Genomic DNA, 24,724 nt, shown 5'->3' with positions numbered 1-24,724 from the left:
TTATGTAGCTACAGAATAATAACAATAGCAATAATAACTATCATTATATAAGCACCTGAAGGTTTGCAAAGTACATTCATCATCTCATGAGAACCTCACATTGTTCAAAAAGTTTTACAAATACTATCTGATTTGATCCTCACAATAACCATAGAGGGTAGGTGCTATTTTGATTGTCAGTTTACAGTTGAGGAAACCAAGGCATTAAGACTTGTCCAAGGTCATCTAGGTTGAATTTAAAGTCATCTAACTGATACTAGTCATTAATGATGAAATTTACACTTCTCATACACAATCCCTGCACTATTACTGATAATGTTGTAACCTGCTCACATCTACTTACATATGTAACTAGGTGGGGTTTTTTTTCTTTATTACCTGCTGGGTTACTTCTAAGAGTTAGTCTTTCAAAATCATGGAGTCTTAGCAGCAGAACAACATCAGAAGACTATTTGTATTAGAAGAGTTGCAAACTTTTGTGGTTGCAAGCATTTAGGAGAAAGTGCCACACAATTTCCCAAATGTGATCCAATCTATTCTTTACTTATATTACAGTTATTGATAAGTTTTGCCCCACTCAGCTGAGCAAAAACTCCCTAATTTCAGCAATATTACGCTGTCTACAAATTGCACTGCAAATCATTGCAAGAAGTAAATAATTCAAGTATTTATTAAGTATCCAGGACTTCATAACTATTAAATACAAGTTTACGTGAATATCAAGGACACTCCATTTACCATAAATGTTTAAATACTACGAAAAGTAAATAGATAAATAAAACTACCTATTATAAGTTCCTCAAAGAAGAGAAATATAATGCAAGAAAACATTGAGAAGGGAAATAACTCAGACTTTCATCCATCCAACAATCATTTATTAAGTCCAGTATCTGCTCCAGATATGAAGATGCAAACAAGATATGATTCCTCCCCTCAAGGAGTTTACCATCTGGTCAGAAAAATGCACCTGTGACTGATGAAAGAATGAGAATATAGACTGCTATCTTGAACCACTTGATCCTTTTACAGGATTCTTCACAAAGTTCCACCTCACCAGAACCTGCTTCAAGTCCTTTCATTTCATTTCAAAAAGGTCCTTCCCAAATGGTTCTTTCAGTCTTTATGCACTGACAATAGTGGCAATCACCATTTCCTTTTCAATGAAAAGACATTTTAATGATAATACTGATGATTGAAAATTAATAAACTGTGACCAATATATTTCAAAATGTGAAAAAACCAAATGGATGTCAATAAACCCATAGCTACCACTCTAATAACTCCTATATTGGTGGGAGATAGGGGATATCTATGAAAAGACACAATTCTCTAGGGTTCATGGTAAAAATGTTTATGAAGGTGCTTAAGTAGAAGATCCTTTTGCCAGTTTTTCTTGACTAGTGGGAATATTGACTCATACCACTAGTATGTCAGAATGCTGTTTCATAAAATCTCATGGTCATATAGTCCAGTCCCATCATTTTACAGAAGAGAAAACTGAGACCCAGAGAATGAAAGTGATTTGTCCATATTCACATAGTTTGTTAGCAGAAGAACTAAGATTAGAGCACAGAGCTTCCAGTATCTCATCGAAGGAACCCTCATGATACCAAGATATCTCTGACAAAGTCTTCCTGAAGATATTGCTGCTTAACAGCTAGTTCCAGGTAAATAGACACGTTAGGTAGCTTTGGTTCTCTTGTTTCTTTTTCTAAGAGTGGAGTCCTCCTCTCCAGCTGCTTCTGGTGTCCTGCTCATCTGCATTTCAGCTAGAGACCTCTATAAAGTATCTTGGATCCATGAATGGAAGAACTCTTCTGGATACATCACCTGAACAACTGTTTCACAGGGTTCAATGTCTTCCTTTTTACAGCTTATTAACTTCTGAGGTGAATCTGTTATTTTCTGGAAGGGAAAATATTTTTAAATGAACATTTGTTAGCATTAATGAATTTTCTTACAGGATAAAGTCTCAACTGTGTCATTAGCTAGGAATAGTTCTCAGAGAGAGATCTAAATTGGGGGTTCCCCAAAGAGGTCCATCTTGATCTACTAATTGATCTTCATGGCTTTCCTAGTTAATCTTTAAACTGTTTCCTACCATCATGCTTTCAATTCACTTCAGTGAACTGTCTGTCAAATATCAATCCCCTTCCCCTTCAACCCAACACTGGTAATGGTAAATCTGATAAAAATCAAAACTAGACCCATGTGAAATCTGGACCCTAGAGATCATATATTCTATTCCTCTCATTTTGGAAAGAAATTGAAATCCAGAAATGGAAAGTGAATGGCACAAAGTCATATTTCTAGGAAGTAGTGAGATGGGAATTGAACCCAAGTTTCATAACCTTAAGGCCAGAACTAGTTCTACTATACCACAATTATTTCCTCATGTCAGGAGGTTCAATTTTCCCATGTCAGGAGGTTCGTTTTCCTCCCAAATAGGAAAAGATTGGAGAAACCTGGACCAGATCTTTCCAAGTCTAAATTTTTTTTCAATAATTATCAATAATCAAACCTTTAACTAGAAAGAATTTAAAAAAATAACTGACTTGAATTTCTTTTCTCTATATTGCCCAGCTCTACTTCTATGGGCGTGCTTAAAAGGAATCAAAAATTAATTGCACTACCCGACTGTACACATATAACCTCTATCAAATTCCTTGCTTTTGTGAAAGAGAAGAGGAGAAGGGAGAGAATTTGGAATTCAAAATTTTTAAAAATAAAAGATATAAGGTATTTTTGCATGTGACTGGAAAAAATAAAATATTTTGTAGTATTTTCCCAGTTATATGTAAAGATAATTTTTTGCACTTTTTATAAGATTTTGACCTCCAAAATTTTCTCCCTCCCTCCCACTCCTAACCATCTTCCTAAAATGGTAAGCAATTTGATATGAGCTAATAAAATATTTTAAAAGTTAATTGTATATTTATTTTTAAAAAATCACATTTTCAGACCACAAACACAGAAACTTATTAGCCAAGATTAAGGCTGCTTCATTCTGTTCCCAGGTACTCTAGATAGTATTCATAAAGAAGAAAATGGACAAAGCCCACTTAAAAAACAATTTCATCCCTATGGCCTTTACCTTTCATTATTTAATATTACAGATGGGTATGTGGTACAATGGATAGGGTACTGGGCCTGGAGTCAGGAATACCTGAGTTCAAATCTACTGATACTAACTAGGTTTGAAACCCTTGAGTAAGTCATTTAACCTGTTTGCCTCAGTTTACTCAACTGTAAAAGAAAATAGTAATAGTACTCCCAGGATTGTGTGAGAATCAAATGAGATAATATGTGTAAGGTGATTAGCACAGTACCTGACCCATAGGAGCCACTTAGCAAATATTTATCTTTCCCTTCTATTCTTCTTATGAGCCCTGGACTGGGTCAAGAGTCACGTATTCTCTATTACCATAAAGTTAAAACATTGCTTTCCTGCACACATTGGTGTTATCCAAATCATGCCTTTATACCTAAAGGATCAGTCACATTGCAACTACTCAGAGCAGGAACCAAGAGTCAAATGCCATCTGGCTCTGCTTAAGTTGATGTGCCAGTCAAATGGCGTGTTGGTAGAGAGAGCTCAGAACTGTTTCATTCACTCAAAAGCAGTGAGTCAGTCAATAAACACTGATGAAACACTTATTATGTACAGTGTTAAGCAAAAAGGATCCACAGAAAGACAAAAGCCACTGGCCCCTGCTGTCAAGGAACTCCTAGTCTGATGGGAGACACCACAAGCCAACAGCTTTTTACAAAACCAAAGAGAGTCCGGGTTGATTTGGAGAAAATTTCAGAGGGTAGGTAATAATCATTAAGGGTCATTGGGAAAGTCTCCTTGCAGAAGGTAGGTTTTTAATTGGAACTTGAAAAAAGTCACCAGAAAATGGAGCTGAGGATAGAGAGCACTGAAGACACTTGAGAATAACCAGGGAAAATAGGCAGTCAGGAGATGAAGTGTTTGTTCTAGCATCAGCAAGAAGACCAGCGTCACTGGATAGCAGATTGCATGGAGAATGGGGTGGGCAAAGTGAAAGGAGCCTGGAAAAGTGGAAGAAGGAAGAGCAAGGCTATGAAATCACAAGATATTAGTCCTAGAAGGGACCTTAGAAAACTGCTAGTTCAACCTCCATTCTACAGGTGAGAAATTTGAGGTCCAGAAAGATAAAGAAACACCTTTAAGTTGTACATGGAAGAACTAGAATTCAAACCAAGGTCCTTTGGCTCCAAGATCAGGATTGTTTCTGCTCTATCCCACATTCTCCTATTCCTACTAAATCAGTGTGGTATAATAGAAAGAACATTCAAGAAAGTCTCTACACCTTAAAGACCTCAGTTTCTTCATTTTAAAAATGAGCAGTTTAACACTAAATGTTTCCCAAATTCCTTTCAGCCCCAACAATCATAGCTTAAATCAGAATTTCAGTTCTCTGGCAGCTGTTGAAAGACTTGAATTATTTCTCTCTGATTACTTCATATTCTAGGGAAAGAATGAAATAAAGCAAAAGAGAGCTTCTCTCTTAACTAGACTCTTCCATTCATCTAAGTTCCAGGTAATTTGCTAATTCAAATAAAGCAAGGCAAGAGGGAGTAATTTGGGGCCCACAGTCTCACCACCCACAACCAAATAGGAGAAAATCATCACCAAACAATTCTCCCCATGTAAAAGAAAAGAAAGATAAGAAATAGTACCACAGCAGTGTGTGATTATCTAGGATCAGATAACAATGGAGTCCCACGAATATCTTTTTTCCCTCCTGTCTCTGCATGTGAAGGTTGATGGCCATAATATACACAATGTGCCCCAAGCATATACTCCAGATAAAGCCTACTCCCTGCCCCATTGTAAAGAAAAAAAATAAATAAATACCAATGTGTCTGGAAGGACAACAACAGGACAGCAGGAGTAGCGCAGCAACTGGCTCATTTTCCAGATGAATAGTGGCAAACCCACTAGAAACAGTATAAAACCAGCTGAGGAAAACAAGACAAGCGCCAGTAGAGGGGATTCATCTAAAAATAAAGAAACAAAAAAGACAAGTTTATCAGAACTTCCTGAAGACATTTCTTGTTCCAAGACTGAAACATTCTACATTTAAGCAGCAACAGTAGCAACTAAAACTGCTGGTGAAGGCCAACTACATTCATGGGTGGGGAAAATTTTTACCTATACAGTATAAATTGAGATGTCACCAAGCCTGAAATCCCATCATTAAAGTCATTCCTTTGACTTAAAAAATGGTTTAGGGGCAGCTAGATGGCACAGTGAATAGAGCATCAGTCCTGAAGTCAGGAGGACCTAAATTTAAATCTGACCTCGGACACATAATACTTACCTAGCTGTATGACCTTAGACAAGTCACTTAACTCCATTGCCTTGCCAAAAAATAAAATGATTTGCAGGAGGAAACTAGTTGGTGAAGTGAGTAGAGTTCCAAACTCAGTCAAATCAACCAATCAAAACTTTTAAGTCAGGAAGACTCATCTTCCTGAGTTCAAATCCTGCCTCAGACACTTACTAGCTATGTGACTTTACCCTGTCTACTCATCTATCAAATGAGCTAGAGAAGGAAATGGCAAGAAACTTCATTATTTTTGCCAAGAAAATCCTAAATGGGGTCACAAAGAATTTGACACAACTGAACAATAATAGTTTATAGAAAGTCTTATTAAAATGCAAAGAATATCTGATTCCTTAATGTCTCAGGAAGTGGGGAGTGGAGTGAGAGAGGAAGGGATAGATTTTGGAACTCGAAATAAGTAAAAATGTCTTTAAAATGTAAATGTAAGGTCTTAATATTTCCCTTAAAATCTGGGAAGGATGTTAAAGGGGAGGGATAACATAGCCACTGAAGATTATTAATATTTGCAGTTGGGTTAGTTTTTCATTTTAACAGATTGCTTAATAAAATGGCAGCACAGGATACGAAGCTCCATTAGAAGGGAAAGAAGAAGTGTTAGGTGCCACCAGCAAGGACAGATCTAAATGTCATTTTTAGTGAAGGTCTCCTGGGCAGCCAGGGAAGTTGAATAAAGGATTTGCCTTTATCAGAGATCTTCAAACAATGCAGTATGTAGTAGGGAATCCTATTTCAAGAATGGGTTAGATGGAATGATTCCTTCTAACTCTCAAATTCTGTGAAAGGCACTAGATAGAGACTTTGTATGATCATTGATTAATATTATAGAAAAACAAATTTCTAAATTCAGAGCAAAAGAAAAAAATGAAGATCTGTATGAATCTGTCAAATTAATGTAATACAAATGATACAAATAACCCAAGTGCCTTGAACTCACTTCTGTTACTACCACTAACTAGTTTTCTTTAACCTGGGGTTTGTCTTTTTCCCTTCAAGAGTTCAGTTTCCTTATTAGAAAATGGGGAGGTTGACTACATGAGCTAGACCAAGATAACAGCTTTAGAATTGACAGCAACATGGTTGCAATGGACACTGACCCTATAGTCAGGAGCATCTAAGTTTAAAGTTGGTCTTAGACACTTACTAGCTGTGTGACCCTAACAAGTCACTTAACCCCAATTGTCTCAAAAAAAAAAGATTTAAAAAAGATAATAGATTTAGAGCTCAGATCTCTAAGTGGTGTGTTGGAGTTAGTTCAAATGAGCTCTCAAGTCAATTATTAAATTTTTTTATATTAGGATTTACACCTTAGAAATTGGCAAATTACTAATCAGGGTTTGATTTATTATTTTATTGATTACCTAGATAGACTTGAGAAGGTAAATTAATAATGTAGATTAAACATAAAAGTATGTTGAGTGTTCTTTTCTTCGAGAGCCAAGTGTTAAATAAACATCCCTGTCTGTGCTACCTAATTTAGTCCCCTCGTTTTTCTGATGAAGACTCTGGGGCCCATACATTTGTCCAAAATCCCACAGGCACCTAATAGTTAAGCTAGGATTCAAAGCCAAATGCTTTGACTCCAGTTCCAGAATTCTTTCTATTATACCACATTGTCTCTGCTTCTTCCAGTTCTGAATTTTTGTGAAATAAATCCACATGGATAGCATCACTATGTAGTTAAATATTCCCAGTCACTCTTTCCACTGAATGTCATTTATCAAAAAGTTTAATCAATAAAATTGGTGACATCTACCACCAATTAGATGTCCCAAAACTCTCCAAGATCTCACTGAGATGAAACTGTTAGTGAGATCCTTTCAAATAATAACCACCCAAATACCAAATACAAGACCTGGTTTTTAACCAGGGTCAACTCACAAAGACTACATTAGATAAGCATGAAGTCAGACTATAGAGTCAATCACAGATAGTTACCATGGCTAGCTGTTTAGTGCTGCTTCATCCTGAAAAGTTCCATCCAATGATTTACCATGATGGGTAAATTATTCATCCTTTTCTGTTTTTCCCAAGTGAAGGAGTCCTTTCCTCCTCAAAGTTTCCTTAGGACACTTTGCCAAAATCTCTTCTTTGCCTTCAACATAACCTAACCTTGAATTATAATCATCTGAATACATGTCAAAGCCTTTCTATTAGAATGTAAGTTCCTCAGGGAAAAAAACGCTTCATTTTTTTTTAACTTCATATCCCTAGCATCTAACATCATTATGGGATTTGACTTGGATATTAGTTGGAACCTTAGGATTTGATCAACAAAATTAGTCTAACTTTGGATTTGTAAAGAAAAAAAAAAGAAAAGTTGCTAGGTTATTCCTAAAGCACACATGCAAAAAAAAGATAGTCACTCATTTCAGGTTAATGGTGACATTTTTTTACCTTGTGCTCTGATGCATTCCACCTGATTGAAGTCACTGCTTCTGTCAATTATATCTACAATGGTCTGGGCTTTCACACAATATTCAGCTCCTGCCTCCATAATGGTCAGATGTTCTGGATGGCCACCTTTCCTCACAGTCTTAATTTCCTGCTAGAAATTCATAATGAATATGATTATATTTTGTGAATGATAGTTAGGAAAAAGTGACTTCATTTTTATTCTAGAAATATTGGGGGGAAGATTTTATTGGCTTGTGTTCCATAGAATAATATTCTAACTCTATCAGAGAACGTATTTAACAAAGACACTTATTTTTAGTGGTTATAGAGCCATAAGAAAATATATGTGCACCCTAGACAATGAGCTTCCATGTTCATTTTAATGTAAACTACTGGACTTAAAGTCATACCTGAATTCCAGTACTACTCTATTGCTAAAAGGGCTATGTGAACATAAGTGACATGAATGAGCTCTAGTTGCCTAATCTGTAAAATGAGAGGTTGGACTTGCTCATTTGCCAAGTAACTAATTACCTCTAATCTGATTCTAACAACAACACATAAAGAAAAATAAACTTTGAAAGACAATAATAAATACCATCTCCAAATTCAGAGTAGCATGATAGCATCCTGTCTCAAGGTGCAGAAAGAGACATGGACATGGACATGGATAATGTGGGAATTTGGTTTTTTTGGTTATATACCCACACAAAAATAGATTAATACATATAGAGTTATTAGTTGTTCATTTCTTTTTCCCAATTGGGCAGAAGAAGAAAGAATGACAAGAGATAGCTCTCTAAAACAATGAGAAGAGAACAAAAGGAAATCCAGAAGAAATTACTGACAAATAGAACAGTTTTTCAAGTTACATATTGAATTTATTACATATTTTGAAAGAAAAACAATGGTACATAATATACATTCACAGTTTCATGTACATATATAATTGCAGATTAAAAAGTATCTCTTATTGTCCATCAATTAGGAAATAACTCAACAAGTTATGGCATATGAATGTTTAGGTGTACTATTGTTCTATAAGAAACTATGAATGGTCAGACTCTGGACAATCACGGAACAAGTTATAGGAAGTGATGCTGAGTGAAGGGAGAAGGACCAAGAGAATATTGTTCACATTAACAACAACACTGTGAGTTAATCAACTATAATGGATGTAGCTCCTCTTAGCAGTCCAGAGAGCTAGGACAACCCTAGGAGATCTGTTATGTACAATGTCATCTACATCCAGATGAAGTAAAAAAACAAAACAAAACCAGAAAAAAACCAAACTACAGAATCTGAATGAACACTAGGTTCACTTCTTTAAAATTTTCATGTGTTTTTTCTTCCTATCCCAGTTTTTTTTCTTTTCCCTCATGTAGAAAATGACTAATAAGTAAACATGTTAAACATGAATGTCCATGTACAATGTTCACTAGATTGTTCACAGCTGAGGGTAGGGGGGATGGGAAGGGAAGGGAAGGTGGAAAAAATTGTGTAACTTATAAATATATGCATGTAGATTAATGTTGAAAAGCTTTCATAACATGTAACTGGAAAAGAAAAATAAAAATCAATAAATATCCCTCATCATTCTTTCCCTACCTCCATTTCTGCCAGTTGTATCCTAAGTAGATGTCTACTTTGCCTACTCCTATTTTGCCTAAGCTCAGGTGGATACCAGTAGGAAAGAATCTAATAAAAAGTCAATAACTTAGGGGCGGCTAGGTGGCTCAGTGGATAGGGCATCAGTCTTGAAGTCAGGAGGACCTGAGTTTAAAATCCGACCTCAGACACATAATACTTACCTAGCTGTGTGGCCTTGGGCAAGCCACTTAACCCCATTTGCCTTGCAAAAAACCTTAAAAAAAAAGTCAATAACTTGACTCTGGTGCATGGTTTTGGAGGCAGCTAAGTATTACAGCTGATAAGGTACTAGACCTGGAATCAGGAAGATTTAAGTTCAAATATGACCTCAGGCATTTTGCTAGCTCTGAGATCCTGGACAAGTTAATTAAACTCTGGATATCTTAGTTTTTATCACTTATAAATATATAATATAAATACAACATCTACCTGATTGTAAGCTCCTTGAGGGTAGTGACTGTCTTTTGTCTCTTTTTGGACACTCAGAACTTAGAATAGTAGACCTAGCACATAGTAGTCACTTCATAAATGCTCATTAACAAATAGTTCACATGAAAAGGAGTCAAAGAAAAAGAAAGTGATTGAGAGGATGTTGGATCTTGAAGTGACCATCTGGTACAATAGAGAAGCTAAGAGCCTTGCCATGAGTCATATAGCTAATAAGTGTCTGAGACAGTAATGAAACATAAATCTTCCTGATTTAAAGTCCTACGTTCTCTCTACTTCCCTAGGCTGAGAAAAAAAGAGTTATGGAACTCCCTATCCAGAAGGAGTTCCATTCCAAAGCAATGTAATGTTACATATGTTCTCATCACCCATTTCTTGTAATTCATGTTACCAATACCCTCATGTGGTTCTGATCAATATCATATTGCTCATTCAAGTCCATGATTGTAACAATGAGTACTCAAGACCAACAAACAGCTCTCAGCAAGTTGGGTTTCCTCTTCATTTTTTAAAAAAAACATATTTTTTATTTTTATTTGAGGCAAGGAGGTTAAGTGACTTGCCCAAGGTCACACAGCTAGACAATTATTAAGTGTCTGAAATTAGATTTGAACTCAAGTCCTCCTGACTCCAGGGCTGGTGCTCTATCCACTGTGCCACTTAGCTAACTCTCCTCTTCATTTTTTGACTCCATTCCTCCTATAGGGGCTTCTCCTGACCTGGTGTACTGGTTGCAGATACCAGTCGGTGTCTCACCCTCCCAAGCCAGAACATGCCTCAATACATGCATTAAGGACTTATCTCAGAGTTGGTAAACTTTAACCCAATTTCAGCACACCAGTAGGCAGCCAAGATGCAATGCCAGGCTTCTCCCCCTTCAGTATCTTAATTATCATAATAAGATCTGTTTCTCTCCTTTTCCCCAGCATACGCCCTATACCAATTTCCATCTGCAGGTGTAGATGCCCCACCTCCAGGTATACATTGGCAGATAGAGGCAGCATTTATAAACCAATTTCAAGGAGATGAAAAAGATTGGGAAGGGTTTTGCCATGAACAAAACTTGTTAGGGCATAGTCACTGCAAAGTAAAAACTAATGAATAATAAGAAACAAGATCAGGGAATGGTTGGGTTCAACAGCAGCAGGTAGTTAAGTATCACCCTCCCTTCTCCACAAACCCCTGCCAAGAGATTTGTGCTGCCTCTACTGACCTAAAATGAATCTCTAAATGAAAGACAAGACCACTCCAATAATAAATACCTCAAATTCACAAAAATTCACTTCATTCATGTTTTGTTTTGGACCTCACAAAAATATGCCTCACAGAAGGGGTCAGTCTAAAGTCCTGACAAACCATGTAGTAGCATAGATCAAGGTACACTGTGTCAGAGAGTGCCAGTAATATCCCATCTTAAAGAAATGGTATGTCTTAAATTCTTCTCAAAATTCTTCTGACTAATGACCAACCCCTTCCAGCAACCCTTCATATAGCAATGGATTTTAATACTTTGCATTCAGTCTCTCAGTCAACATACCCTTTTGTTTTGAGTTTAGTATCTCCCTTTTTATGTTTTGAATAATTAGAAATTTCATCAATGTGGTCCTCTTTACATCTTATCCTCTATATAAATTCTGTCTATGTTTTACTATGAAGGCTCAAGGAGATCTACTTATCATACTGAAGATCTGGTTTGGAGTGTGTTGTTTGTATTATTATTTCTTCTGGGTTAGATTTTTTTTCCATACATGAAGAATACTACTATATCTTATGTAGTCATCTATTAGAGTCTACCTTCTCATGTTCCAATAGCACCCTTCCTAATCCAATGGAAAATATGATGATGATGATGATGATGATGATGAGGTGATAGCATTTATATAGTTCTTTATTTGTAAAACACTTCACAAATATTATGCCATTTTATCCTCAAAACCATTCTGAGAGAGAGATACAATTATTAGGGCTATTAGTGGCACAGTGAATTCAATGCTGGGCCCAAAGTCAAGAAGTTCATCTTCCTGAATTCAAATCTAATCTCAGATACTAACAGTGTGACCCCAAGCAAGTCACTAACTCTCTTTGCCTCAGTTTCCTCATCTGTAGTATCTTTGTCAAAGCCAAAGAAGGTCAAAAAGAGTTGGTCATAACTAAACAGGGAGTCATTATTATACCCAGGTTACAGATGAGGAAACTGAAGCAAACAGAGATTAAATGACCTACCCCAGATCACAAAGCTAGTAAGAGTCTGAAGTCATATCTTAAACTCAGGTCTGGGGGCATCTAGGTGGTACAGTGAATAGAACACTGGCCCTGGAGTTAGAGGGGACCTGAGTTCAAATCCAGCCTCAGACACTAAATAATTATTTAACTATGTGACCCTAGGGTAATCACTTAACCCCATTGCCTTGCCAAAAACAAAAACAAAAAAACTCAGGTCTGAGAAATTCCACAGACTTTTAAAAAATCAAAGTCCAGAAGACTATCTATCTATCTATCTATCTATCTATCTATCTATCTATCTATCTATCTATTATCCTGCTGAGCTACATGAATGAGGTAAAGACTTCCAAAACAACTCTTGTTCCAGGACTGCTCCCCTCAGAAGAGATATTGAGAGAATCAGAGAAAGTCAAAGTTGGCAGAATGACAAAGGCCTTCCTCAAGTCTTACCTGAGAATTGAATCTCTTCTTCCAATAAGTAACATTAAATTCAAAATATGGACCCAAGTCCTCAAATTCCACTATTAAATTATAGCCATCAGTGCTAATATTCATCTTGGGAGAAGTGAGAATAGCTGTGAAAAAGGTGAAAAAAAGAGTGAGTGATAGTTTCCCCTCATACAGAAACAATCTTAAGCTATTTGGAAGAGTAGGAGAAAAGGAAGGCATCAGATGGATTTAATTTATCAGGACCTATCAGCATACAATATTCTTAGTGGCAATAGTGAAAATTACATATGTAGAACATGTGCCAAGGAGGAGTATCTTCATAACTCTTGTATCTTAATAAGATCAGCTCTTCAGTAATGTATGAACTCACAGAATCCAGTGTAGACCCCTTGACCTTTTAATATTATATTAATAATTGATTGATAGAAAATTCAAATAACTGGACAGTATATTTTGTTCTGTCTTAATACTCACATTTGTTATGAGTTTTGTTTTTCTCTTTTTTTTAGTTAGGGAAAAGAGAAGGGGGAGGAAAGGAGAAAAAACAAATGCCTGTTAATTGAAAAAATTAAAGGAGAGCAGGAACAGATGGAGAGAATTAGAGCTGGTAGACATGTAAAGAAGACAGAAGCTACTTATAGATATGATGGCTTAGCTCCCTGGAAGGGAAGCCTGTGCATATCTGAGACCCCAGAGATGGTAGTGACAAGGCAGCATGCATTAGAAATTAGCAAAAACATATCAGAAGAGAAATTCCTAAAACCAGTGGTAAACTTCCAGGCCACAGAAGCAATCCTAGATCAAGATGACTAGATTTGGCAGGAGCTAGAACTAAAGAGTATCAAGGGCCAGAGTTAACATGAAGAAGAGTCAACCTAGACTTTGCCTTTTATAGATCTCAGGAGTTATATACAGACTATGCAGGTCCATGTTGATCCCAAGTCTCTATCAATCTCAAGAAATCTCAGAGTAGGTGAAACCCACGGCAGAGCAGGAGACCTTCCAAAAGGATTGACTAGACAGTTCATGGACTTGGGTATGAATACTCAATAGTCCCTGTACTACATATCTTCTTTTTACCTTGGCAAAAAAAAAATCTATTTATCTTAAAGATTCTCTCAGAGGAAAGGCATTTTTTAATAACTCTATGTGGAGTTTTTGTTTTGTTTTGCTTTTGCTAAGAGATATTAAAACCCTACCCCCTGGTTATAGAAAAACATTTTCTCTAGCTTCCTTGGGTTCCCTCTTGGCTCTTCCATAGTTCTTTCCAGAGTGACTAGCCTACATTCTTATAATACTTTAAGGTAATTCAATATTTTTGGTATCTCTCTTGCCCAATTCATGTTACAATGGCTGGCTCACCTTCTTGAAATCTCTATTCCCTTTCTCCCTCCTCATCCCTCTCTAGTTGAGAAAGAGGTGGAGGAAAAGCCCTCAGCCCAAAGTTTGGAAATAATATTAGTTTAGGAGGTTATAGTCTACAGAGAAGATCCCAGTGCTAAGGGCTTTCCCTCTCTCCACAAAATTAAAAAAAAAAAAGAAAGAAACTTTAAAATTCAAATAGATTCATAAGATCCTTCATACCCTCCAGCAATCTGTTGACTGGCAAAACTGGATGTTTTACAAAGCTGAATTTAGCAATCAAAAATACATAGTTTCTCTTTCTCTCTCATATTGACGCCAGAAAAGCACAAACTCCAGAAGCTACTAAAATTATCTTTTATCTCGCCTTCGAATTAAAAAAGTAAAAAGAAAAGAAATAGTAGACAAAAGTTTAAATGCAAAAGCAATTTTTTAAAGTAAATAATCTTGTCACTCAGTGAGCTAGTAATAAAACAATATCACATTGCTTCTTTGGATCTGTGGCTCCCTATGTCTCCAAAGGTTAAGGGTAATATCAGCAATTCTTTGGAAATATTTTCAGATGTTTTTTATTAATGGAAAAAAGGTGAGAGTTGAATGAATGAATTTGTGAATGAATGAATGAATGAATGAATGAAATTACTATGTGCTAAACACAGAGGATACAAATCCAAAATACTAAAAATAAAATAGCTCCTAAGCTCAAGAGGCTTAGATTTTAATAGGAGGCAATGCTAATAAGAGAGCAGTGGTGAGGCAAGGGCATTTTGGTTTAGAATGCTACAAAGATAGTGAGAGGAGTTATAAAGAGAATGATGCAGTCTTTCCAAAAGCAATGGTATTATTAATTTTATTATGGTTCCAGAACTGGACAAAGAAAGGAGAAGACTGGCAGAAGCCAGTGAGAATACAGAGGGATGAGAGAGGTATAGTGAAGCTGTTAATATTTGACTAGGTGATGCACTCACCAAGCAGGATAGCATGGGCTCCAGGGTAGGAATTAGCAATGTAAAATGTATGTGTAAGTATATTTTTATTTTACTACACCCAAGCTTTGGAAACTATGAAATCTGCAGTACCATTCCTGAAGTTCCAAGGTTAAACAAAATAGATTAAATAGACAGACTGATTATGGATAATGATAATGAAGATAGATAGATAATAGATAAATAGATTAAAGATGAACTAAAAGAATTTATTTACTTGAGTTACGATTGAAAAACTCTTTCAGGGTGCTCCAGGCTGAACTATGATTGCCCAATGTTGCCTTGACTTGAAAGTTATAAGCCACAGTGGTTGTGATGTCATCTGTAACATTACATGCTGGGGTACTAATGGAAGAACACCAACTGCTGAAGATCCAGGAGAAGTTAGCAAAAGTTCTTTCATATTCTCTAAATAAAAGTTGAAAAATATCATGCAGTAAGACTTGTTAATAAGACACAGCATGTTATCTGAGATCTGAGGGGAAAAATCTTCAGAACCGCTCATTTTCATTAATCTTTGCAGTTTTCAGGAGACCTGCCTTTTTTAGTCCTCCTAGATACTAATGTGTTTTTCCCTTTCTGGTTATTTCCATCTGCTCTCTAGATAACTTATCACAGTACCTAATACATAATAAATGCTATGTAAGCACTAGTTATTATTATCATTATTGTTACTATTTATTATCTTGTTAATTACATATTGACTCTCACATTAGACCTTGAACTTCTTAATGGAGAAGACAATTGTGCCTTGGTCTTCCACTCTATCCTGTTTGGTACACTGTAGATATTTGATAAATGCTTGTTGATTGACTGAAACGCCCATTATTGAACAGGGGCATCTCTCCTCAGCCATTTCTACTTTCCCCTTTGATATCCATATCACTAAACCAAGAGAGGGACAGTTAGATGGCCAGTGGATAGAATGTTGACTCTGGAGTTCAGGAAGACCCAAGTTCAGATTCAATCTCACATAATTACTAAATGGTGTGACCCTGGACAAGTCACTTCACCTTGTTTGCCTCAGTTTCTTCATCTACAAAATGAGCTGGAGAAGGAGTTGGCAAATTACATCTTTGTCAAGAAAACTTCAAATGTGGTCATAAAGAGTCTGAAAAATTTGAAAAATGACTGAACCACAAATGCCAAGAAAATATTTATAAATTAATCAATCACTGATAGAGTTTCCAGTAGACACCTGGTATCCCCCAAAGGCATAAAATGCAACAAAAAGGTAAACAAATCATCAGAAAAAACAGAGATAAGGTATATCTCTATCAGTTATCAAGGAATACCTGAATGCTTTCAAACTAACACCAAGCTTTCAACCAACTTGCCCAAATTAAAACTAAAAACTCATATTTCCACAGAGATTTATTAATTCTTCCCTCTTTCATCAATGCCATTCTGATTATGTTCAAAAGCAACAGGCCTAAGGTTGCCAATACGGAGCCAAGAATATAGAATGAGGACAAACGCCATGGAATCAAGGATCTAAAAACGACTTTGCTGTCAATGTTCTCATTCAGTCCTGTCCAATTCTTCATGATCCTGTTTGGAGTTTTCTTGGCAGAGATACTGGAGTGGTTTGCCATTTCCCTCTCCAGCTAATTTACAGATGAGGAAATTGAGGCAAACAAGGTAACTGTAACTTTCCCAGGGTCATGCAGTTATTATCTGAATCTAGATTTGAACTCGGACCCAATTTTGAACTGATTCCATGTCCAGCACTCTATTCACTTTGTTTCCTAGCCCCCAAAGTAGTACAGAACCCCTAATTTTTACCATGTGAGGGAATAAGACCAAAGTAATTAAATGACTTGCAGAGGTTACAGAGTGAATAACAGAGGAAAAATTATAAAACCTACATCTACTAAGTATAAATTCAGTGTTTTGTAGGAGGTTTTCCTATTATGTTAAGGTCCTTCCAAAACTTCAGAAGAGCCTATGGGGTTTATTATGTTGCAAGGGACTGGGTGGGGAGAAAGATATCTTCTACGTGATTTCTAAAACAAAAACATCTGTTTAAAAAGAAAAACAACTTACCCCTGGTACTGAACTGAATAATTTACTGCTTCTCCAGGGACAATCACTGGGTTCCAAGTCAAGATGTGCTTCATGTTAACAGAATGTATAGAAAGGTTTTGAGGAGCTGGCAGAATGACAACTTCATCTAGGATAGACAGACAGAGGTATGTTTAGAGCATGGAATTTAATGTCATATGACCTGTATTCAGATCCTGGCTTTGCTTCTTACTATCTATGTGACTTTGGGTTAGCCTGAACCCCTTTTAATCTCAGTTTCCAAATGTGTAAAATGAGAAGGTTGGATTACAATGCAAAGAACCCTTGAGGTTCTACATCCTATAACTACTAGGATTTAACTAAACATCAAAGATTCAAAGAATACCTAAACAATCTCTAAAGCACATTTAAATCATCTCCCTATCTTCTCATTATTTACTTGTGTCTAACTCTTCATATATTTGGGGTTTTCTTGGCAAAGAAATTGGATAGGTTTGCCATTTCCTTTCCCAGATCATTTTACAGATGAGAAAACTGAGGCAGTTATGTGTCTTCCCTAAGACCACAAAGCTAATAAGTGTCTAAGGTCAGAATTGAACTCAGGAAAATGAGTCTTCCTGACTTCAGGTCAGAACACTATCCACTGCATCAAATCTGACCCTAACACAATCTGTAAATAATGAATGTTCTGGTAATGAGTCACATGAACTAGGAGGTCAGGATTTCTGAAAAAAAAGTTTCTTTCTATTCCATAATTTGTGCCCTTACTTACATTTTCTAACTCATTCTCTCTTTTTAAAAGTATAACTCATGGCTTCATGCAATTCATCCTTAGAGTATATTGACCAACCTACAGCTTGTATAATAATATATTTTCTTTATTCCTCAATCTCTTTAATTTCTCCTTTTCACCTTCCCCAACTCCCATCTGTTTTCTGGACAAACACCAAAAACAATAAAGAGGAAACTTCTTTGGAGGAAGGAATTTTTATTCATTCTATTTGTCTCCTCAGTACCTAGTAAAGTGCTTGGCACATTGTAGGGGCTAAATACATGCTTATTAATTGGTTGATTGAAGTCAATAATGGAGAATGATGAGATAAATATAACATAAACAATAATAAGGATTAGATACAATCACACAGAAGAAGAAGCCTAATTCTTACACTCAGACTGAAGAGAGTTCTTAGGTAAGAATTCATTTATTTAACAAGAGCTAGAAAGGTGTATATATGCCACAGGAACATGAGTGAAATTTTAAAATATCATGAATGTAAAAAGGAGTGTATTGTCAAAGACACCACATGCAAACCTATGTTATAGAACACTTTTCTTTCACCAGAACATTTATTACACTGTCTTCAATTTCTTTCTTTAAAATTAGGTTTAAATTTTTTTTCAATTAACAGGCATTTATTTTATCTTTCTTCTACCACTCCACATTGAAAAAAATAAAAGAAAACCTTTGTAGCAGACATACATTGTTAAACAAAATTAGCAATGCTCCAAAAGGATAACTAATTCTGCATCACTGCTCTGTCAACCTTCAACTTCTTCAATATTACCCATTCTTTTGCCTTTTTAGCTTTGCCCTTGTTGTCTCTAACTCTTACTCTAGCAATGTGATAGGAAGATTGAGTACTAGGGCCATGAAAAGGGGATAATAAAAGCACCTCCCTCCCAGAATGGTTGTAAGGATCACATGAGATAATATTTTTAAAGCAACTGGAGCACAGTAGTGCTTAATCATTGCTTATTTCCTTTCTTCTTCTTTCACATCTTTGATTAAACTCAAAATCATTAAGCAACAAATTGACAAAGATGTCAAAAGATGGCCTGTCAAGAAGAAAAGCATACAAATACGCTGTTGATGGAATTGCAAATTGGTCCAACCATTCCAGAAAGTAATTTGGAATTGTGTATTTGTTATTTGTTAATATATATATATATATACATATATATATATATAATTTTCCCCAATTATGTGTTAAAACAATGTTTTTAACCCTTGCACTTTTTTTTTAATTTTGAGTTCCAAATTCTATCCTCCCTTACCCTTCCCTGAAATGGAAAGCAATCAGATACAGGTTATACATGTACAACCATGTAAAACATTTCCATATTATTCATTTTGTATGAGACTAGAATTTGAAAAAAGAATGGAGAAAAAAAGTGAAAACAGTGTACTTCAGTCAGCATTCAGACAATAACAGTTCTTTCTCTGGAAGCAGATAAAATGCTTCATCATTAATCTTTTGAGATTATCTGAAGTCATTGTAATGCTTCATAATTCTTCATCATACAATACAATATTGATGTTACTCTGACCAGTGTTCCCTGCCTCTGCTCACTCCACATCAGTTCATATAAGTCTTTACAGGTTTTTCTAAAATCATCCTGATTGTCATTTCTTATAGCATGATAATATCCATCACAATCATATAGCACAGCTTGTCTAGACATTCCTCAATTGATGGGCGCCTCTTTGATTTCTAATATTTAGCCATCACAAAGAGAGTTACTACAAATATGCTTGTACAAATAGATTCCCCCCCCTTTTATGTCTTTAAGATAGACTTAGGAGTGGTATTGCTGGCTATACAGTTGTATAGCCTTTTGGGGAATAGCTCTAAATTACTCTCCACAATGGTTGGATCAGTTCCCAATTCCACCAACACCAACTTAGTATACCAGTTCTCCTATATGCCCTCCAACATCCATCATTTTCTTTTTTTGTCAAATAATTTATATTTCTCTAATAAAGAGTGATTTAGAGTATATTTTATTATGATTTAGATAGCTTTGATTTCTTTGTCTTAAAACGACCTGTTTACATTCTTTGATCATTTGTCAATTAAAGAATGACTTATCATTTTTTATATTTGACTAGCTCTATATAGATTTCAGGAATGAGACCTTTGTCAGAAATACATGTTGCAAAAGTTTTTCCCCAGTTTTCTATTTCCCTTTTAATTTTGGTTGCATTGATTCTGTTTGTGTAAAAGTTTTTTACCTTATATAATTAAAATTATTTATGTTTTGTATGCTCTCTATATATTTTTTGTTCTTAACCCTTATGTATAGCTCTGACCAATACTCTGTGTGTGTGTGTGCACATGTGTGTGTGTGTGTGTGTGTGTGTGTTTTAAATAACTAAAAGGTACATACCCTTTGATGCAGAAAAGCCATTGTTTGGCTTTTATAACCAATTTTATGTGTATATATATATACATATATATATGTATATACATATATATATGTATATATATATAAAATTATAACCAGTAATTATAGCAGCATTTTTGTAGTAACAAGACCTAGAAATAAAGTAGGTATCCATTGGCTTGGGAATTACTAAATAAATTTTTTCAACTGAATGTCATAGACTATTACTGTGTTGTGAGAAATGACTCCTATAAAGATTTCAGAAAAGCATGTGAAGATTAATATGAATTAATTAAAAAGTGAAGTACCTAGAACCAAGAAATGCTATACCAATAACTACAATTGTAAACAAATCAAAAAAACCAAAACTGAATACTGACCAAACTTGACCCCCATAAAAGAACTAAGAAAGTAAATTACCTCCCTTTTTTTGGACAAAAATGGAAGATTATGTTTGTGGAAATTTTATATATTGTTAGATATTGTTTAGTATTGCTGAACTGCTTTTCTTCTTTATTCTTTTTATTTGTAATAAGGAAGAGTTCACTGGGAAAGAATGAAGGAGACATATAGAAATGAAAATTATGGAAAAATAAAATTTATCAAATATTTTTAATTTTAAAGATCTAGATGTCAAAGAATTGAAATCCAATTTATTGTTCTATAGTTCACAAACCCTATCCTTTTCCTTTAAAAAAAAAGACATCTCTCCCATTATCTGCAATCTTCTCAAGATTTCAGACAGTAGCTTAGTAATGACATCAGTCAATTCTTTCAGTACTTCTGATGTAAATAATGGAAGTTAGGTCTTCTTAGCTCACTTCCTCATTTATCTTGATTTCCAACTCTCTGCTAGAATTTTTGTTTTATCTCTTCCAATTCAAAGATCATGCTTCCTGGCAGAGGAAAAAAAGACTAAAAATAGATTGGCATATATATGTATACTCACTGTTGCAGAGGCTGTTGCAGCATCCTCACCTAATCTTCCCTCCATGGTAACTATACTGATACCTTTTCAAAATTCATCACACACTCACAACATTTAAAGATTCTCTATTTATTGTGCGCTCTAGTTAACCACTTTGAGAGATATACAATCACCTCTCACAGTAACCAATCTCAAGATAATGAACAACTTACTTTATAGCCGTTAGAAAGATAAAACCCACCAAGGTTATTTCGCTATTATTCAAACTTGCAATTTATTCCTGAGTATGGATTAAAAAATAATTCACATTTACATAGTGTTTTATTTTAATTTTTTAAATGCTTTCACTAAGATAAAAAAAATAGTTTTATATTTCCTATGCCCAAAGATCATGAATACTATAATGATATCTGCCCTTTGTTCTCAAAGAAGATCATGGCAGTAGGGAGATGATGTCAAAACAAGCACATGAATTGGATTTGAGTGAGGGGGTACTGTAATGAATACTATGGCAATTTAGCAGAAGTGTTGAGGCTCTTAGTGGACACATAGGGAAGCATATAGCCACAGCATCAATGACGCATCTCAGCCAAGTAACTTCATAGTATTCACAGGATTCACCCAAAAGTAGTCAGATCAGGAAAGATCTTGAAAACAAAAGTTTTGTTCAAATTTAAGTTGAAGGCACTTCAATGGGTTAAAGGAACCAATTAATTTAATTGATTTTTCTAAAAGATCAATTACAATGTCAATGGACAGCCAATGATATGAGTGATTGAGACAACAAATAGATGACAACACCAGAGCACAATACTGCATAGGACCTCTTAGATCAGACAAAATCATTTATTAATATTTTTAAAGGACCAAGCATTGTGGGGCATTTAAAGGGATAGAAGATATGGAATTTGCCTTCAGGGAATTTGTTGTGAGGATTTAAAAGACATATATATATATATATATGTATATATATATATATATATATGTATATATTTATATATTATATAAGTATAATATATATGTACTAAATTCCTGCCTCCCACTAAGGCTATATTTCCTGAATCCTCCTTCATAAAATCAGCTGACAATGTATTGAACATATATTCTGTGAAAGATACCAAAGAAGGGGCAGCTAGGTGGCGTAGTGAATAAAGCACCGGCCCTGGAGTCAGGAGTACCTGGGTTCAAATCCATTCTCAGACATTTAATGATTGCCTAGCTGTGTGGCCTTGGGCAAGCCACTTGGCCCCGTTTGCCTTGCAATAAAAAAAAAAACCTAAAAAAAAAAAAAAGAAAGATACCAAAGAAGGAATTTTCACAAAAGGAGTTTACAATCTGGGTTAGAAAAACACAAAAGTTTGTAATAAAGGAAAAGTCATTGAACTTGGTTGGAGTCAGGAAATGGGGATTTGAATTCTCTCTAGCAAAGTGGCTCCCCTCTTTGAGTCTCTGGAATGGTAATAATTGTAATTGTACTGCTTGCCTCAGAGTGTTGTATGCCCCCTAAAATGTCATGGAAATATGATGTATTATTAATATTAAACTAGTATTCAATAAGGAGACAGCTAGGTGGTTTAATATATAGAGTTCTGGGCCTGAAATCAGGAAAACCTGAATTCAAATCCAACCCCAAACACTTACTAGTTGTTTCCCTGGGCAAGTTACTTAATCACTATTTGCTTTAATCCACTGGAGAAAGAAATGGCAAACCAATATCTTTGCCAAGAAGACTACAAGGACAGCATAAATCTATGGGATCATGAAGAGTTGAAGATGACTGAATGGACTGAGCAATAGTATGCAATAAAATGTGAACTACACAATGGAGGATTCAGAGGGTAAAAAAGGATGTAAGGAAAACATTGTAGGCAATGAATAACACAAACAGAGATAAGAAGGGGGAAATGATAACTATGTGCTCAGGACTGTGAGGAACCTGGGTTTGACATTTCATTTGGAGAAATAAGGTTGACTAGATATAGGATTGGGTCAAATTATGGATGGTCCTGGAGAGTTTAGACTGGATGTCACAGTCAACAAAGTCATTGTCCATTCTGAGCAAGGATATAGCAGGATAAAATAATATTTAAATTCTCAGGATTAAAGAACCATGCTCTAAAGGTTACAAATGGTACAATTTCTGAACTGCTGTCCCATAATATAAAAACATATTGTTACAGGTTCAAGTCAACACTGTAAAAAAAAAAAAAAGAAACCCCTCTTAAACAAGCTAAGACATGAAAACAAATTGAGGCAATCGAGGCTAGTATTTCAGAATGATGAAACTTGCAGAAACAAGCAAACCGGAGCATGGCAAGAAAGTCTATAGTAAATTCTGCTGGCTGAGAAATTTCCTTCAAACTAAAGGTGTTTTTTCTTTAAAGTGTTAAGTTCCTTCCCCTTGCTCTTCATACAATAATAAGAATTTGTGAGAGAAATTATTTCTTACAAGGCTTGGGACTACTCTCATGTTAATTAGTTGTTCCTTCCCAGGTAGTGGGAAGAACTCACATATTGCAGTGAGAATTTATAAACCCTAGCATTTTTTCTTCTTCTTGAAGCACACTTGGAAGGAAGTCTCCAGACCTTAAACATTTTAAGATTTAGAAACTGGAAAACAAGAAAGAAAAAAGAGGCAAAACTTCAGCCTTTATAACTGACTCATATTTTGTGCTAGTATTTTTTAAAATATAGATACAAGTTGGTTTTAGTTTTTTTTGATACCATCATATCAAGCATTCAAATCCACGGAAAGATATTTTTCCTTGCCCTCCCCGCCCCCCCCCCCCCATACACATTCTCAGGGCCCAAATAACTACTAAGTTACCTGCGAGCAAAATTGGAATCAAGGTGCAGAGAAGCCCCGTAACCAGGTGGGCTGATGCTTCGTTCAGAACCATTCTGAGGGTCCAGGCTCAGCTTGACTAAGAATGGTCTTTGCCCAGATAAAGTGTCTTGTCTTGCTCAGCCATTGATGGTGCAGTGTACTGGTTGCTGAAGTCAAGTTTGAAGTTTGGTAGTGGCCAGACTGTTCTATAAAGACCAGACTGGTGTAACAAGACACTGCAACACCCCACCCCGCCCACTTATTAGTCATACAGGTACACTGGGAGAGTGGTTTGAAGGACTTCCAGACCAACTCCGCCCAAGCCTGTTTGATGAATTCCAAACTTACACAGTTTAGCCAGAGAATCCACAAGTGGTAACCTTTATATATAAAGGCTTTTTATATGATGAGTTTTTCCTGATATAGTCCCAAGAAATTTCCAACACTATACCTGAAATGCTTTTTCCTTTATAGTTGCAGGAAAGGGATATAGGTCATACTTTCTCATTTGTTCTAATAACAACAACCAAGATTTATGATCAAAGAATCTGAGTTCAAATCCCAAGTCTGCTGCATACAAGCTGTGTGACTATAGGCAATTCATTTATCTTCTCTGGTCTCATTTTCCTTTTATGAAATGACAGGTTAGACTACGATGACCTTCAAAAGTCACTTCTAGTTGTAAATCTATAATCTAAGATTCTACAGTCATTCTCAATTTCCCCTTAAGTGTATTTCAACCAAGGGAGAGCACTAAAAACAGCAAACAATAGGAATCAGAAGGAGAAAAAAATTCACATATTAGAAACTGTTCCCTTGGCCTGCTAACTCCTTGAACTACATAAGTTTTTAGCACACTCTGGATCCTTTGAATCAGACCATTAGAAGCATA

At 35.6% G+C, this 24,724-nt stretch overlaps 1 protein-coding gene across 2 annotated transcripts; it reads right to left on the bottom strand.

Annotated features, from left to right (window-relative positions):
* Positions 1-215: 215 nt before the first annotated feature.
* On the bottom strand, positions 216-24,028 carry IL20RB (interleukin 20 receptor subunit beta). Of its 2 annotated transcripts, none has more exons than XM_074214846.1 (7): positions 23,833-24,028; positions 16,934-17,060; positions 15,105-15,295; positions 12,540-12,664; positions 7,770-7,917; positions 4,883-5,025; positions 216-1,905 (listed from the first exon to the last, which is right to left on the bottom strand). In XM_074214846.1, exons 1-7 carry the CDS (start codon positions 23,903-23,905, stop codon positions 1,780-1,782), a joined length of 933 nt encoding a protein of 310 aa, XP_074070947.1. In that variant the 5' UTR covers positions 23,906-24,028; the 3' UTR covers positions 216-1,779. The 2 variants fall into 2 exon arrangements, with proteins under 2 accessions (XP_074070947.1, XP_074070946.1); XM_074214845.1 differs by having other exon boundaries at positions 218-1,905; positions 7,770-7,920.
* Positions 24,029-24,724: the final 696 nt, after the last annotated feature.

Source organism: Macrotis lagotis, chromosome 1 (assembly GCF_037893015.1).
Source record: "Macrotis lagotis isolate mMagLag1 chromosome 1, bilby.v1.9.chrom.fasta, whole genome shotgun sequence".
In the NCBI taxonomy this organism is placed as follows: Eukaryota; Metazoa; Chordata; class Mammalia; order Peramelemorphia; family Peramelidae; genus Macrotis; species Macrotis lagotis.
Note: the sequence above shows the minus strand (reverse complement) of the source record. Positions and strands in the feature narration are given on the sequence as shown.